At 35.5% G+C, this 19099-nt stretch overlaps 1 protein-coding gene across 1 annotated transcript in view; it reads left to right on the forward strand.

The window, feature by feature from the left end:
- The window catches only part of EYS (eyes shut homolog), a 1696347-nt gene that overhangs the window by 782724 nt on the left and 894524 nt on the right, over window positions 1-19099 (forward strand). Inside the window, 2 exon segments of the mRNA XM_032651890.1 lie at window positions 2317-2441; window positions 16425-16549. Coding sequence (XP_032507781.1) covers window positions 2317-2441; window positions 16425-16549 — 250 coding nt within the window.

Raw genomic sequence — 19099 nt, forward strand, 5'->3', positions numbered from 1 at the left:
ACTTGGAAATTTCCCATATAAGGGGGAAAACATTTAGCAAAATGAAAGTTATGGTCAAGTGTTTAGGAAATGGGTTGGAATGTTCATGGATTTCTGCAATCAATAGAATGCCATCCAATGAGTGGAAGAAGAAGAGAATAGTTAATAACATTATAATAACACTATGGCAAAAGACTTGATGCTTTGCAAGTATTAAAAAAGTAATGATGGCTCAACTTAATTTACTTGTTGTCAATAGAGCTTTTGAAATACCAGGTAGGTTGCCTCCTGAAGTTGTGTGCTCTTTAACATTGGATGGGGCCTGCAGAATACAACTCACTACCTCTTGAATACTTTGCTTAAGCCATTCTAGCACTAGAAATTTTGGATCTTTAAGTGAAACAAAACTTTAAAGAGATTTAGTCAGAATCTTCTTTCATAACTGGGTTCATTTGTGGGTCAGGATTTAGACTGACTTTTGCCATGGGAACACTATGTTTACTACGGTATCTACTAAAATTGTGCCTGACAAGTGAATTATTTTTAATTTAAACTCAGGCCAGAGAGAGGGCTCCAATTACTTGTAGCCTAAAAATATTGTCAATCTTGGATTGTGTTCTGAGGATTGACAAGTGGATGCAAATGACCTTCCAAAGTGCCTAGCATATAGGTAGGACGTTTAGCTAGCCTTAATTATATAATGTTTGCTAACTGGAATATCACAGTATACTGTAAATATGCAAGCTTTCTTAATAATGAGTATTTGCTTTGAGAAAATAGTTCTAATCACAATAGAGTAATATAGGCATAGTGATAAAATTTATAATAGATTTAGATAAGTTTCATTGCCCAAGTTGGTTCTGATTATTTGCTTATTATCTCTTAAAAATAATCCCCCAAATAACAGTCTACTTTTTTATATTAAATGAATTATTCCTAAAAGTAGAAAATAGAAGAAAAAATTTCTCTTAACATAAGATCTCAGTGTAGTTGAAGTGCATTAAATTCCTTCCTCCATTTATTTTGAAAACTTATTTAACATACAGAGTAGGTTGGGCTCCACATGTAGCAAATACAGCAGGTGCTTTTGTTGCTTATCATCCCATAACAGCTGTGCTGGACAGTCCCTAGCCACACCACTAGATCCCATCTCAGCTGTCTCTGCTCTTATGTCTTGGACTTCTTCGGAAGCTGAGGGATCTTATTGGGGACACATGGAGGATAACTACCCACAAATCAGCCCAGACATGTGGGTAGGCTAATGCACTGAGGGCAACCTTGACCAAAGTAGACAAGAGGCAATGTACAGCTGCTCCATCTCTCAAAGATTCCAGGGAAAACTTCTGATGTGCCTTCTTCCTAGATCTTCAGAAGGTCCTCATAGTTACCTGTTGCTGTGTAACAAACTACCCCCCAAATTCAATGGCTTGAAACAGCAGCACTTGTCTATTAATTACTTATTATTCTGTGGCTCAGGAGTTTAGGAATGGCTCATCTGGGTGGTTCTGTCTCAGGACGGCTCATTAGGTTGCAACCAAGATGTCAGTTGGGTTACAGTCATATGAAGACTTTACTGGGGCTAAAATATCCTCTTCCAAGTTCCCTCATGCAGCTGTTGCCCAGAGGCTTCAGTTCTTCTCCATGTAACCATCTCCACAATGTTGTCTGAGTATCCTTACTACAGAATAGCTGGCTAGCCCAAGAAAAGTAAAGAGAGAAAGAAGAGAAGGCATGCTTCGACCATCATTTAGCAGTGAATCACTAAGTACAACATACACTCAGTGAGAGAAGAAAATAGAGAAAGGTGGGACTGAGCCCCAGCACACACAGTGCTTACCCTTATTTTAAAAGTTTACTGACTATCCTGTAATCAACCTTAGTCAATATTTTCTATAGTACAGGCATAGGTATTTTATAGTACATACATACATTCATTCATGCACACATATGTATATACCAAGCTACCTATGTTTAAAATAGAATGGAAAGAGTAAAGTCTACAGTGATTTAGCTCTATGATGCCTGAGTCTTTTTATTTTCCCTTTTTCTTTGTGGCTATGGTTGCTTTTAGATCAATTGGCCTTAATTTCACTGAAAATACTAATAGATGTCCATTAAATTATCTCCTATAAATCAGCTACTAATAAATAGTAGTTGATAATACATGACTACTTCATGTCCTTAATTTTATAATAAATGACTACTTCATGTCCTTAATAATAAATAAATGACTACCTCATGTCCTTAATTTTATTATTAATTTTGCAAATATTAACTGTACAATATGGACTCATGTGTATTATATAGAGATATGTATTTTTCACTTTTCTTTCTTAGATGTCTCCCTGGATTTTCTGGGAAATTTTGTGAAATTAACATAAATGAAAGTTCTTCATCACCATGTTTAAATGGTGTGAACTGTGAGGATCACATCAATGGATATATTTGCAAATGTCAACAAGGTAATTATGAAAAAGTAATGATCATGCAAATGTCACATTTATTTACAAAAGATATGTATTTATATATGTGTATTGTATATGTGTGTATTTGTACAATTTTGACAATCAACTCACTAATAATGTTGTTGACTATCAACCAGGTTCTAAGCGATGATTACACTTAAAAAATATGAAATTGTTGTTCTGTGATACTAGTAATCAATTCTTTAGGCTATCAGCAAGAAATCCTGGTGCTTAGATCATGGTATCTCACTACAGGTATTTTCAAAATTTATGTAAGCTTCAAATTCCTGATCTTTATCTATATCCATTGTGCCTATTGCACAAGTCCTTTGTAAAAACTGGCTCATTAATATTTACATTATTATTACTGCCAATGATCATCAGTATAGAGATGGACTGGTTGGGTGAACTGATTTTATTCAAGGGGAACTTTTTTATTAACAACAGGTCTTTTGGGCCATTTCTGCCTTTGCTCATATTATCTTTAACTGTATACTGATATAAACAAGTTGTGTCCAGGAATCTTCTTCCCTCTCTTTCCTCTAGTTTTCTAAACTTTCAAATTTGTTGCTTTCTACCTATGACTTCTATCACTCATCTTACCTTCAAAATTTAGTTTCATCCACCTCAAAATGATGTTGAATATGTGAATTTCCTTGAGCAATAATAATCTCACAAAAATATATGTGGGGGATATTTTTGGTCACTAAAAAAGAATTCTCACTATTCACAAACCCCAGAGAAGACTTAAGATAGCTTGTGGATACCCCAGAGTCTGGGCTCCTGGTTATTTGAACCTCCAGAGGAAATAACAGCCAATAATTCTTACAGATAAAAGAAGTAGAATAAAGCTTACAATGCTCTGACAGAAGAAATAAATACCATTTAAAAGCTATTGCTTTTCCCCAAAAAAATATCTTTCTTAGACAGCAGAAGCCAGAAGAACTACAATCCTGCAGACTGTGGAATGAAAATCACATTCACAGAAAGATAGACAAGATGAAAATGCAGAGGGCTATGTACCAGATGAAGGAACAAGATAAAAGCCCAGAAAACCAACTAAATGAAGTGGAGATAGGCAACCTTCTAGAAAAATAATTCAAAAAATGATAGTGAAGATGATCCAGCACCTCAGAAAAAGAATGGAGACAAAGATCAAGAAGATGTAAGAAATGTTTAACAAAGACCTAGAAGAATTAAACAACAAACATCTAGAAGAATTAAAGAACAAACAAACAGAGGTGAACAATACAATAACTGAAGTGAAAAATAAACTAGAAGGGATCAATAGCAGAATAACTGAGGCAGGAGAAAGGAAAAGTGATCTGGAAGACAGAATGGTGGAATTCAATGCTGCAGAAAAAATTAAAGAAAAAAGAATGAAAATAAATGAAGACAGCCTAAGAGACCTCTGGGACAACATTAAATGCAACAACATTCACATAATAAGGGTCCCAGAAGGAGAAGAGAGAGATAAAGGACCTGAGAAAATATATGAAGTGATTATAGTAGAAAACTTCCCTAACAAGGAAAGGAAATAGCCAGCATGTCCAGGGAGTGCAGAGAGTCCCATAAAGGATAAACCCAAGGAGAAACATGCCAAGCCACAGAGTAATCAAATTGACAAAAATTAAAGACAAATTATGAAAAGCAACAAGGGAAAAGTGACAAATAAAATACAAGGGAACTCCCATAAGGTTAACAGCTAATTTCTCAGCAGAAACTCTAGAAGCCAGAAGGGAATGACACCATATATTTAAAGTGATGTAAGGGAAGAAACTACAGCCATGATTACTCTACACAACAAGGATTTCATTCAGATTTGATGGGGAAATAAAAAGCTTTACAGACAAGCAAAAGCTAAGATAATTCAGCATCACCAAATCAGCTCTACAAGAACGGCTAAAGGAACTTCTCTAAGTAGGAAACATAAGAAAAGGAAAGAACCTACAAAAACAAACACAAAACAATTAAGAAAATGGTAATAGGAATAAACATATTGATAATTGCCTTGAATGTGAATGGACTAAATTCTCCAACCAAAACAAACAGGCTCGCCAATGGATACAAAAACAAGACCTATATATATGCTGTCGACAAGAGACCCACTTCAGACCAAGGGACACATACAGACTGAAAGTGAGGGGATAGAAAAAGATAGCCCATGCAAATGGAAATCAAAAGAAACCTGGACTTGCAATACTCATATCAGATAAAATAGATTTAAAATAAAGAGTGTTACAAGAAACAAGGAAGGACACTACATAATGATCAAGGGATCAATCCAAGAAGAAGATATAACAATTATAAATATCTATGCACCCAACATAGGAGCACCTCAACACATAAGGCAGATGCTAACAGCTATAAAAGAGGAAATCAACAGTAACACAATAATAATAGGGGACTTTAACACCTCACTAACACCAATGGACAGATCATCCAGACAGAAAATTAATAAGGAAACACAAGCTGTAAATGACACAATAGACCAGATAGATGTAATTGGTATTTATAGGACATTCCATCTGAAGACAGCAGATTACACTTTCTTCTCAAGGGCACATGGAACATGATCCAGGATAGATCACATCTTGGGTCACAAATCAAGCCTTGGTAAATTTAAGAAAATTGAAATCCTATCAAGCATCTTTTCCGACCACAACGCTATGAGATTAGAAACAAATTACAAGGAAAAAATGTAAAAAGCACAAATACATGGAGGCTAAACAATACTTCACTAAATAACCAAGGGATCTCTGACAAAATCAAAGAGGAAATTACAATATACCTAGAGACAAATGATAATGAAAACATGACAATCCAAAACCTATGGGATGCAGCAAAAGATGTTGTAAGAGGGAAGTTTATAGCAATACAATCCTACCTGAAGAAACAAGAAAAATCTCAAACAATTTAATCTTACACCTAAAGGAACTAGAGAACGAAAAACAAACAAACTCCAAAGTTAGTAGAAGGAAAGAAATCATAAAGATCAGAGCAGAAATAAATGAAATAGAAACAAAGAAAACAATAGCAAAGATCAATAAAACTAAAAGCTGGTTCTTTGAGAAGATAAATAAAGTTGACAAACCTTTAGTCAGAATCATCAAGAAAAAGAGAGAGAGTACTCAAATCAATAAAATTAGAAATGAAAAAGGTGAAGTTACATTGGACACCACAGAAATACAAAGCATCATAAAAGACTACTACAGCCAGCAGCTCTATGCCAATAAAATGGACAGCCTGGAAGAAATGGACAGATTCTTAGAAAGGTATAACCTTCCAAGATTAAACCAAGAAGAAATAAAAAACATGAACAGACCAATCACAAGAAATGAAATTGAAACTGTGATTAAAAATCTTCCAACAAACAAAAGTCCATGACCAGATGGCTTCACAGGTGAATTCTATCAAACATTTAGAGAAGAGCTAACACCCATCCTTCTCAAACACTTCCGAAAACTTGCAGAGAAAGGGATACTCCCAAACTCACTCTACGAGACCACAATCACCCTGATACCAAAGATAGTACAAAAAAAGAAAATTACAGACCAATATCACTGATGAATATAATGCAAAAATCCTCAACAAAATACTAGCAAAGAGAATCCAACAGCACATTAAAAGGATCATACACGATGATCAAGTGAGATTTATAACAGGGATGCAAGGATTCTTCAATATATGCAAACCACTTAACGTGATACACCATATTAACAAATTGAAGATTAAAAGCCCTGTGATCCTCTCAGTAGATGCACAAAAAGCTTTTAACAAAATTCAAAACCCATTTATGATAAAAACTCTCCAGAAACTGGGCATAGAGGAAACCTACCTCAACATAATAAAGGTCATATATGACAAACCCACAGCAAACATCATTCTCAAAGGTGAAAATCTGAAAGCATTTGCTGTAAGATCAGGAACATAACAGGATGTCCATTCTCACCACTATTATTCAACATAGTTTTGGAAGTTTTAGCCACAGCAATCAGAGAAGAAAAAGAAATAAAATGAATACAAATTGGAAAAGAAGTAAACCTGTCACTATCATGGATGACATGATACTATACATGTATAATCCTAAAGATGCCATCAGAAGACAACTAGAGCTAATCAATGAATTGGTAAAGTTGCAGGATACAAAATTAATGCACAGAAATCTTTTGCATTCCTATACACTAACAACAAAAGATCAGAAAAATAAATTAAGGAAACAGTCCCATTCACCATTGCAATAAAAAGAATAAAATAACTAGGAATAAACCTACCTAAGGAGACAAAAGACCTGAATGCAGAAAACTACAAGACACTGATGAAAGAAATCAAAGGTGAAACTAACAGATGTAGATATATACCATGTTCTTGGATTGGAAAAATCAATATTGTGAAAATAACTATACTACCCAAAGCAATCTACAGATTCAATGCAATCTCTATCAAATTACCCATGACATTTTTTACAGAACTAGAACAAAAAATCTTAAAATTTGTATGCAGACACAAAAGACCCCAAATAGCAAAGGCAATCCTGAGGAAAAAATAAACAGAGCTGGAGGAATCAGGCTCCCTGACTTAAGACTATACTACAAAGCTACAGTAATCAAGACAATATGGTACTGGCACAAAAACAGAAATATAGATCAATGGAACAGGATAGAAAGCCCAGAGATAAACCCATGTACCTATGGCCAACTAATCTATGACAAAGGAAGCAAGGATATACAATGGAGAAAAGACATCCTCTTCAATAAGTGGTGCTGGGAAAACTGGAAAGCTACATGGAAAATAATGAAATTAGAACACTCCCTAACACCACTCACAAACATAAACTCAAAATATATTCAAGACCTAAATGTAAGACAGGACACTATAAAACTCTTAGAGGAAAACATAGGCAGAACACTCTGACATAAATCACAGCAAGATCTTCTTTGACCCACCTCCTAGAGTAATGAAAATAAAAACAAAAATAAACACAAAGATCTAGTGAAACTTAAAAGCTTTTGCACAGCAAAGGAAACCATAAACAAGATGAAAAGACAACCCTCACACTGGGAGAAAATATTTGCAAAAGAAGCAACTGACAAAGAATTAATCTCCAAAATATACAAGCAGCCCATGCAGCTCAATATCAAAAAAACAAATAACCCAATCCAAAAGTGGGCAGAAGACCTAAATAGACATTTCTGCAAAGAAGATATACAGATCACCAACAAACACATGAAAAGATGCTCAACATCACTAATCATTAGAGAGATGCAAATCAAAATTACAATGAGATATCATCTCACATTTATTAGAATGGGCATCATCAGAAAATCTACAAACAACAAATGCTGGAGAGGGTATGGAGAAAAAGGAACCCACTGGCACTGTTAGTGTGAATGTAAATTGATACAACCACTATGGAGAACAGTATGGAGGTTCCTTAAGAAACTAAAAATAGAATTACCATATGACCCAACAATCCCACTACTGGGCATATATACAGAGAAAACCATAATTCAAAAATACACATGCACCCTAATGTTCATTGCAGCACTATTTACAATAGCCAGGTCATGGAAGCAACCTAAATGCCCTTCAACAGACGAATGGATACAGACAATGTGGTGCATGTATACAATGAAATATTACTCAGCCATAAAAAGGAACAAAACTGGGTCATTTGTAGAGACATGGGTGGACTTAGAGACTGTCATACAGAGTGAAAATGACTATAGACATGAATGACAGAGTGAAGTAAGTCAGAAAAAGAAAAGCAAATATCGTATATTAACACATATATATGGAATCTAGAAAAATTGTAGAGATGAACTGGTTTGCAAGGCAGAAATAGAGACACAGATGTAGAGAACAAACATATTGACACAAAAGTGGGAAAGCGAGGGTGGCAGGTGGTGGTGGGATCAATTGGGATTGACGTGTATACACTAATATGTGTAAAATAGGTAACTAATAAGAAAACTGCTGTATATAAAAATAAATAAGTAAAATAAGATTTAAAAAAATAATAAAGTTGGATGTAAGGAGTGCCAGGAAATAAGGTTGGTGAATTAAAAATATATATATTTTTGTCAAGGTCTGATCATTTAAAACCGTTAGATATCCACCTTAAGCAATGCATATAATCCTATGAAAACAGTTAAGAAACAAAACAAGTATTAAAGTCATTTTTACCATATCAATATATATCTTACAATTGCTAGTTCCATTTATTATGTTGATAGATTAGTATTGATGCTCCAGGTGAAGATTCCACTTGTTTCAGGTTTACTTGAGGCCTGGGGTCCTTCTGAAGCAGCTGTAGCCTCACACAAAGTCCCATTCTGAATGTTGCCCATCCGGTCCACTGTGGAAACGAAAGGCCTCAAAAATACTCATCCACCTTGTTGGGTGATAACTCAGAACGTGCTGGTACTTTTGGTGCAAGACTTAGATTCTGGGCTTTTTTTTTTTTCCCCCATATAAAGCAGATTTATTTTAAAATTTCTCAAAATGGAATGAGTTATCACAGTTGGTATAAGCAGTTTGATTAAATAACAATACCAGTAGCTGTCCTTCACTGAATACTTGCTATAGACATGCACTAAGCAAAATCCTTATGGCCACCACACCATCCTTTATTTAAAAAAAATTATTATTATTTTTAATATTTGAATTTTATTTAATTTATTTTTATAACCAATAAATATTTATATTATTTATAATTTTAACTAATATTTTTTCTTATTAGTTATCCATTTTATACATATTAGTGTATACATGTCAATCCCAATCTCACAATTCATCCTACCACCACCCCTCCCCCACCATTTTCCCCCCTTGGTCTCCATACATTTGTTCTCTACATCTGTGTCTCTCTTTCTGTTTAGATTCTTCACAGCCAAGTCACAAGAGCACATACCTTGTAAGCAACAAAACAAACAGACGAATTATTAGAAAGTGCTATGGATACCCTCTCAGACCCCTGTCCCCTCCCAAGGGCTCTCTCCAGCCAGGCCTCTTAACCACACCAGCAGTTCCTACTTCTGAAGTTACTTAAAGAATAATCTCACGCTTGCAGGTCACCCTTCAATCTTTCTTCATTTTTTTCTTCTTTCCTCATTGTCTTTAATAGCACAGTTAGCTATTGTTTGTTTTCCTTTTTTTCAGTATGTTTCCTAATTTGTATCTTGAAATTCACTCTCTGACAGGCAGTTCTATAGTTTTTATAAATGTGTAAAATTGTGTAAGTACCACCACAGCCAGTCATGTGGCCACTGCCCTCACAATGTTCTCATGCCACCACTGTGTAGTCAGTCCTTTCCTCACCCCCAACATGAATTCATTTTGATAGGAGTCTGATTTTTTTCTTCATCATTTTATCCTTGAAAAGTCTCCCTGTTGTTGAGCTCTTCTTTCTGTCATATTCTGAATTTTAGATGTTGAAGGCCAAATGTGGGAGACCTTGAGCACATATTTGTTTTAGATAATACTAATTATAGTAACAATAACAATATTAGTACATGGACATCCTGCTATTTTACATGTACTCACTTATTCAATTTTCATAATGACTTTGTGAAGAAGGTATTTTTTTCATCTCATTTTTCCCATGAGGAAACGTAGTCTTTGGGTAATCCCCCATATCATATTAGTGGCAAAACTGAAATTCACAGCCAGGAAGTCTGGCCTGGTGCTGTACCCGCATTTCTTATGTTCCCCAAAAAGGGCCTGCACTGAATAGCAACTCCCCATAAAGTTTCAATTATGTAGGATGAGTAAGTTCCAGAACTTACTCTACAACAGTGTACCTATAGTTAATAGTACTGTATTGCATACTTAAATTTCTTTTAAAAGGATACATATCATGTTAAATGTTCTTATGAAAATTAAAAAAAAAATCAAATGGACAGCCCTCCAAAAAAAAAAAAAAAAAAGACCTTCATCAATAAGGTCCATCAGTGTGTGGCAGCTTAATCACTTAATCTGGATGTTAGCAATTCTAAGCACTGTGAGATTTCTCAGGAAGGGGGAACCTCCAGATCTCTCTGATTAGCCCCTATAAAGCTTCCATAAGCAAAAACTGAGAACTTAACACTTTTCTGAGTAGTTAATAGCAATTTGCCTTCTCTGAAATGGCACAGAAAGACACAAATGCTGACTTATTTGGTTTATACTGGTCCCCTCATCTCTCTCATCCATAGAGGAAACCAGCTTTAAATCATGTTGATAATTCTTTCTTATGCTCTGGTCTAAATCAGGCCATTAGCCTTACCTTACATACTTCTGGATGGAAACCTACCTTCCCTAGGTATTTACTTCTATCCTTAAATTAGTTAAGTACCATAAATTATTGCCATTTTTTACTCTCATCAGTTGTGGAGATCTTCCTTAAGTTCACATCATGTGGTCAATTTTCAGAATTTTCTTGTCTTCATGTAACAGCTCTTCCTCCATGGTTGTCATCTTGGGTGCCTCCTCCAACTGCACCTCAAGGTTTGTGATTTTTGTCTTTTTTCTCCATTCCCCCTTCACTGTAGTCAAACAACTGCTTGACTCCTGCAACTTTCTGAACAGACAAAAGTTTGAAAAATTAAATGTTGGTTTCTTCGCCACACGAATCTGCAAAACACAACTGAAATTTAAACTGGGTATAAGTAGGTTAGAAGACTCTGTTCTTTAGTTTTGTTCCAGGAAGCCCCATCTGAGAAGTTGTATTCGGCATATCTTGGAAAAGTACAGTCCATTTGTGATTCTGATCCATGAAGGGCCATAGTTAGCATGGGGCCCTCTCCCTCTCCCTCTCCCTCTCCCTAGGCAGAGACCCTTCCCTCCAGGCTAAGAAGGGGCAGTGTCTGACGAGTGGAGCACAGGTTGGATCCCAGACCTCACCCACCCTCTCTGCACGAGGTCTTTGTCCAGTACAAGACAGTATTGATCACAGAGCTCATCCTCTGCGTAGGCAGTAAATCCAATGACCAGTGAGCTCTTTTCCATTGAAGTATCAATACAAATATTCAGATTATTTTACAAAATAAAATGCACTTATGTTTTGGCCTAAGTACTGCCATTTATAGTGTTACATAAAAGTGTTTACCACTCAGTAAGTTTACCATTATGAGCAGGCTGACAGTTGGAAAATCTCTGTATTGCAAATGTGAATGCTTCTCCCGGAATTGTTCTCAATCCCTGGGGCAGTCACTGTGCTCAGACACTTTTTTCTTTTTCTTTTTTTTTTTTGCAGTACACGGGCCTCTCACTGTTGTGGCCTCTCCCGTTGCGGAGCACAGGCTCCGGACGCGCAGGCTCAGCGGCCATGGCTCACAGGCCCAGCCGCTCCGCAGCATGTGGGATCTTCCCGGACCAGGGCACGAACCCGTGTCCCCTGCATCAGTAGGTGGACTCTCAACCACTGCGCCACCAGGGAAGCCTCCAGACACTTTTTATACTCAGGAGGGGTGCAGTCGTGTTTGTATATGTAACAATATAAACTGCAGACACATATTTTGCCCTTAAAATAGCTTTATTCATTTTGAAACAGAAATGCTGCATTGTCCTTGGGGCAAGAAAACTGAGAAACAAATACATATGCTATCTGCCACCCATGCTCACAATTATTAAGTCAGGGATAGGCTTTTGTATTTATAACAAGAGATATAGAATGATTTTTCCTTTTAACTAAGAAACATGAAAAGTGAAATAATCTCTAATATGAGAGTATATACTATTATATTTTCATGAAGATATAGATGTAAAAATCAATTTTACATATTCTAAAATTAGACTAAGAAAAGGAGAGAGACTTCATTTATGTTATCCAATTACTACATATTATATTAACTATTAAGACAGAATTATTTTCAGTTTAGGTTTAATTTTATTTTCCCCAGATTAGATGAAAATCACTTGGTGCTGAGAGGGAAAATGAAATGAAAGTAAAATATATAAATCTTTGAAATAGTGACTTTTATTTTCATTAATAAGCTCAAACTATTACAACTGCTATTTTATAGCAGAGAATGGTAGTGTTAAAACTGGTCAGTGTTTCTAGTCATGTATATTGATGTATTTAAAGATTTGTTTTGTTCATCACCTTAAAAATTAGTCTAATTTGTTATTTTTATTATAATTTGACATCTAAAATCATCTTTGTTTTACATGTGCTTTATTTGACAACATTCATTCTATAAGCATTTATTTATTTTTATCATATGTCAGATATTAGAGTAGTACTATGAGTTTAACACCACAATGATTTGATCACTTTTTCTGAATTGCTAATGAAAACTTTTGGTTTATTGATTTTAATCACCAAACAGTATTTTTTTAGCATCTGGTTACCTTATTACAAATGGACAGCAAATCTATATGGGACGCAAAGATGTTTTCTTCATCTCTGTGAGTTTTTCTTTTTTCAATCTTATCTACTGGAGTTTAATTTGCCTGTTTTATAGTCCCTTATTCTGTTTCCATTTTCTGGCCCACACCAGTACAAGGACATTTATCTTATTTATTTTTGATAGTGTTGACTGAAAAAAAATGCACAACCTAAGAATTGAGTATCATATTTTATTCGGTGGACTTGTTGAGGACTTAAGCCCAGGAGGCAGCCTCTCAGGTCTCTCTGAGGGACGGCTCCCAAGAGGAAAGGAAGGAGCCAGGATATACAAGAGTTTTTGCAACAAAAACCATGTATTCAGAACATCAAAAGATTACTCTTAATTAAAGAAAAAACAGACATCTCAGGTTAATGGATTTAGCACTTTTCTATGTATGGGAAGACATCAGAGTCTGGGCTCATTGAAATCATTCTTTGACATGCACCTTAACTACCCAGTTTGCTAGAGAGTAATCCTGTATCCTGTTTTCTCCATTCTAAATTCCCTCAAGGTGCACAGTTGGTGGTGGCCACAGTGGCTGCTGGCTTAATGGCTGTAACACTTTGTTTACTGATACGGCAGATGACATTCTTTGCCCACAATAGGTATGATTGACACTCAGCATCCATTCCTGTTTATTGTGGTTTCTGTACTGCAGAGGCAAGGATGTTAAAAACTACAATATCTAAACTCCCTTGAAATTGAAATTGTAAATATAAATTGAGTTCCACCAATATAAACATACCTGAAATCTGGAGGATATGGTGAAGGTCTTTTCTGGGTGTCTTAGCAGTTTCATCTGGTGGAGAAGGTCATGGACATGTGGGGTTTCATGCAGTAGATTTCACTATTGAATCACTGACTATGTATTAAAAAGCAGGACTGGCAGAAAGACTGCAATTTTGTGTTGAGTCACCAGCTTCAGAGAGAGGTAGCTGGGGAGGAAGTGGTGGCAGCTCTTGGGTACCCAGCTTCCCTCAACTAGTGCAAGGGGATCTTGAACTCAGTCATTCAATGGTGGCTTTTATGCTTCTTACTTTCCTGCTTACAACTGAGGTGTCATCTCCCAGAGAGTCAGATCTGTGGTTCTAGAAGTGACTCATACAGCCCTTCCTTCTAAGAAATTTGGAGTGTCTTATTCTGTTATTAAGGCCCCTTTTGCTTAGAAACCTAGAGTGATTTCTGTTTTCTGAGCTGAACCCCTACTAACTTTTATTCTATCTTATTTTCTTGATTTTGACCAAGACATCCTTACTGTTCCCCTCAGCTTAACTAAACTTTAGACAGACTTCCTCGTGACTCCAAGGCACACTCTCTCTTTCTTTACAGCATTCACTTTAGAAAACTCGTAATTGTAAATTCTCCATCCCATTGAGGTTGGAACTTTCTTGCAGGCTTTGCCAATTTTACAACCCAGGAATGTCTTTCTCAAGGACCTGAAAGTCAACACTTTGATGGAACCATAGAAGGTTCCATCCAGGGAGGGGTGTGTCTAATGTCAATGAGTGACCATTAGCCACACAGATGGCCTGAGCACACTGACCAACACCCCCAGCCCAATATCCACCAGCATTTTTCCACTCGCTCATCCCAACACTTGAAAACCCTTCCACCTACATTTGGTTCAGTGCAGTTGTGTTCCATAGCTCTCCCTTAATTCAATAGTCTTTTTCTTTTATTGTAATACTCTTGAATAAAAATTTCCTTGTCTTTTTACTGGTCTGGTAAACTCTTTTTCTTTCCCTGTTCCTATCTCATGGTTTAGAGTTTGTAATATCCTTCACAGTACTAGAAGGAAGAAGAAAGCTACATTATTATTCTTAATTGTTTAAAATATATTGTGGACTGTTTTATTCAATCAAAAGAATATACAAGCAATGTATAATGTATATTTATTGTATAAGATAATATAATAAACGTTGTGTACCTTCCATCTGCTTCAAGAAATAACATTAGCAATGAGTTTAGCCTTCTCGATATCCCTCTCTGAACACAGTATCTCCCACCTTGCAGAAACAATTCTGAATTTTATATTTAACATCCCTTTAGCATTCCTTAGCATTTTATTATATGTGTAGGTATCTCTAAGTGATGTTATTAAGTTTGTGTGTATTTCACTTTTATAGGGACAGTTATCAGAATGTAAGTGTTTTTACAGAATTTGCTGTTATGCAAAATAATATGTTTGTAAGATTCAACCATGTGAATGACTGGTTGTGGTGGTTTTTATAAGCCCTCCAAAAATGTTTTTCCTGAATCACTTCTTATAGCCTGATGAACAGAGATGCACACAGGATGTTCACTACATGACAGAACATTACAAAGTCGAGAGTCATGGACTGGTCTTTAGGCAGCTACTTCTAACTTTGATCTGGGTCCCCCAAATCTCTTAAACTTGCCTTTTTATTTTTCTACTTATAATGTGATATTGCACAGAAATCATTTCTAAACACCCTAGAATACTTATTTAATTGTTCTCATACAATTTATCAGGGAGAATGGTGAGAATATATTGCTAAGTAGGAACAAGAATAAGACTGAATTTCCCACTAGCCAGAGTTCAGATTAAATGCTGTGGGATAATACATAGACAAATAAAGTTTAAAAAGTTGCTTTTAAGTTCACATAGGTCATCAAAGAGTAGTGACAGCTGTTTCTGTAGACCTTTCATCCCTATGTGGAATAGTATATTCAGGTTAACATGTTCTTAAACATACTGATTTATTATAAATAGTTGCCCCATAAGAAAGAATCAATGGTTTCACACTGCTTCTAATATGCACCCAGTAAACCACAGCTCGGATATTTTGTGTGTAGCTTAGCAATGTTGGTGCTGGTTTAATGTTAAAATTCTGGAAAATATCAAACAGAAGACAAACACACTGTGCTTTAGTGTGGAAAATTAGATCTCATGTTTAAGGAGAATTCTTACAGTCAATAGTCAGCTGAACAAAGACATAAGATTTGTATTCTTTAGAACTACAGCTTAAGAAATACTAACTGTAAAACACTATGAGTATTACAAGAAAACATTTCACATTGAGAAATCTGTAGTAATTGCTTTCCTTTGAATTTAAGATTCACTTTAAATGGAATTATGGGGTGTGTTTATTCCATTGTCTTCTACGTATCTATTCCAAAGGAAATATGTAAAGAAATTTAGATGTGGAATGTAGAATGGTACCAAAGGTACAATCTGAAACTTTACTTTCCATATACTTGCTTCCATTTCTACACACTGTATGATTTTAGGGCAAATTATTTGTCTTCTCTTAATTTAATTTTTCCAGCTAAGAAATAGAGATAATAATAATAGCTACTTGATAGAATGATTATAAAGAGAATTGGAACAACTTATATTAAATACCTAGCACTATTTTAACATAGAGTAAGACTGTATATAAACTATATACATGTATATATGCTAGTCTCCTTACTATTATTATTATTAAGAATTGAATTATTATTAAGCTATTCTCCTTACTATTATTATTATTAAGAATTGAATTGAATCTATATATATATGTGTCTATATATATATAAGCTATTCTCCTTACAACTATTATTATTATTAACAGTTGAATCTCTGCTTTGTTATTGTGTTTAACAGGAAGATCAGAACATCCCTGTGAGAAAGAACTTTATGAGTGTCTTTCCAACTTACATGTTCATGGAATATGCAGAGGAAGTGAACCTGGCGAAGGCTTGCCATGTTTATGCACACCTGGACTTGTGGTAAAACTTACTGATGGGTTTTGTTGTGATACATTTTTTTCATCGTCTTTGAACGAGAGGAAATACTGGAATGTTGCATGGTGACAAACGGAGGTTGGAGACGTTCCTCTCAGTACCTCTCTCCTCTGTCTGCACTTACTGTGCTTTTCTCACCATTCCCCTTCCCTTCCTCCATCCATCACATGCACACTCAGCCCTTCCTATCAGGAGAAAAGCATTCTGAGAGACTGATCTATACAAAGGTGCAAGTGACCAAATGCATTAAAACGCAAGGAATTCTTATATTTGAGCAAAACATTTTTCTTTTTAATGCCAGAGAGTAGTTACTTAATACCATCAGGGTATTGGCAGAACCTCCATTTTGCTCAAGAACATAGCACTGCTACCAGGGCTGAGCTCAGAATATTGTGTGTCTGGGGAGGATGAATCTCCTTCTTTGGCAAATTGGAACAGGTGACTCCATTAGCACTAGAATAGACTTACCTGGTAGAAATATCTCTATTAAAAGACAGCTTTTGACCACAATCCTTTATTAAAGCTGGCCACAGCATATGAATATATTGATAGTAAGGGAACAGCAATTGTCAAGACTGTGTTGCCAGGAATTCTAAATGTATATTTATAAAATGTATATATATATATATATATATATATATATATATATATATATGTATAACTAAATCACTTTGCCATACACCTGAAACTACCACAACATAGTAAATCAACTATACTCCAATATAAAATTTAAAAATAAATTGTTTTTATTTCCCTCATGGTGCAGTGGTTAAGAATCTGCCTGCCAAGCGAGGGGACAAGGGTTCGAGCCCTGGTCCGGGAAGATCCCACATGCTGCGGAGCAACTAAGCCCATGCGCCACAACTACTGAGCTTGCACTCTAGAGCCCGCAAGCCATAACTACTGAGCCCGCATGCTGCAACTACTGAAGCCTCCATGCCTAGAGCTCATGCTCTGCAACAAGAGAAGCCACCAGAATGAGTAGCCCGCACACTGCAACAAAGAGTAGTCCCTGCTCGCTGCAACTAGAGGAAGCCTGCATGCAGCAATGAAGACCCACCACTGCCAAAAGATAAAAAATAAAATAAAATGAAATTTTAAAATAAAACATATATATTTATAAATTTGATTAATAGATGGACCAGTCTTAACCAAGATTAAGGCTAAATAATTAGAGAGGGTATCCAGTCAGGTGCAGTATTAAGGAATCACATGTCAAGGAAATGCGAGGCCTGGCCAGTGCTGAAGAAGGATGCCCAGGTATGAATGAGGCAGGGGACTCCTCAGAGCTGGAGGATCAGTAGCAGGAGTGTCCGGAAGTGGTTAAGGAATTGAACAGAAAAATGGTTGATACCTATCATTGGAACACAAGAATTTGAGAAAGCCTGGGTATAAGTCCAATCTGTCTGAGAGGGACATGGGTAAACTAAAACAGAATAATTGTTTTCCTTTCTCTGAGAATCCTCTAGTCCAGGCTTTGCCCTAGGGAAAGAATTTTCCCTTAGTGACCGCAGGAGGATGATCTTTGAGAAAGAATTTCAGGCACTCTGACAACAGAGTGTGGGAGGTATTCAGTGCCAAGAAATTATTTTTGTATCACCTCAGATTACATCAATAATAGCTCCCTCAAGGAGTCAGTAGAAAGAGAAGAAGACTGAACTCTATCCTTTATTTAAGTAAATTATTCAGCTAATGCAATGGTATATAGAAATCTAAATAACTAGAAAAGAAATGATCATTTTATAGATTTTTTTGTTAAACAAGAAGAATTTACTACCAAATATCTTTAAAATTCCTTTGAGGTATATGTTGACAATGTAAAAAATATCCTGAAAAACATATAGTTTTATAAAACCAGAAGTCTACTAATTGGAGGGAACTGTTACAGATATAATAAACCTATATTTTATTATGGAAATTAACAAATAAATTTGAAATGGATATTCTTATAGCCACTGTCTCAAGTATTGAAAGCTAAAATAAAACTTAAAACCTTACAATCGTAAGATATACTGTGTGGGTAAAGCCTATAAAAATATAAGGGGGATTCTACTTTTGTTAATGCATTTGATATGTTCTAAAATGAACAGATAAAGATAGAGGAAACAATTTAGTGAAAAAGAATTTACAATTTATGTTGTACCTATCAATATTATAACAGTATATAGACATTTTAAATTAAATATGACTTAAAGATATACCCTTGAAAATAGGATGTAAATTATTAGTTGGAATTTCAAATAAAAATGTTTTGCTCAAATATAAGAAAATCAGATATAAGATTTGCAAATATTGTCTCTCATTTAGTAGGCTGCCTTTTTTACTTTGGTAGTGTCCTTCACTGTGCAAGAGCTTTTTAGTTTGATGTAGTCTCATTTGTTTATTTTTGCTTTTGTTTTCCTGGCTTGAGAAGACAGATCCAAAAAAATATTACTAAGACCTATGTCAAAGAGTGTACTGCCTATGTTTTCTAACGAAGAGTTTTATAGTTTCAGATTTTATGCTTAAGTCTTAAATCTATTTTGAGTTTATTTC

This window comes from Phocoena sinus, chromosome 12, assembly GCF_008692025.1.
Source record: "Phocoena sinus isolate mPhoSin1 chromosome 12, mPhoSin1.pri, whole genome shotgun sequence".
NCBI classification, from domain to species: domain Eukaryota; kingdom Metazoa; phylum Chordata; class Mammalia; order Artiodactyla; family Phocoenidae; genus Phocoena; species Phocoena sinus.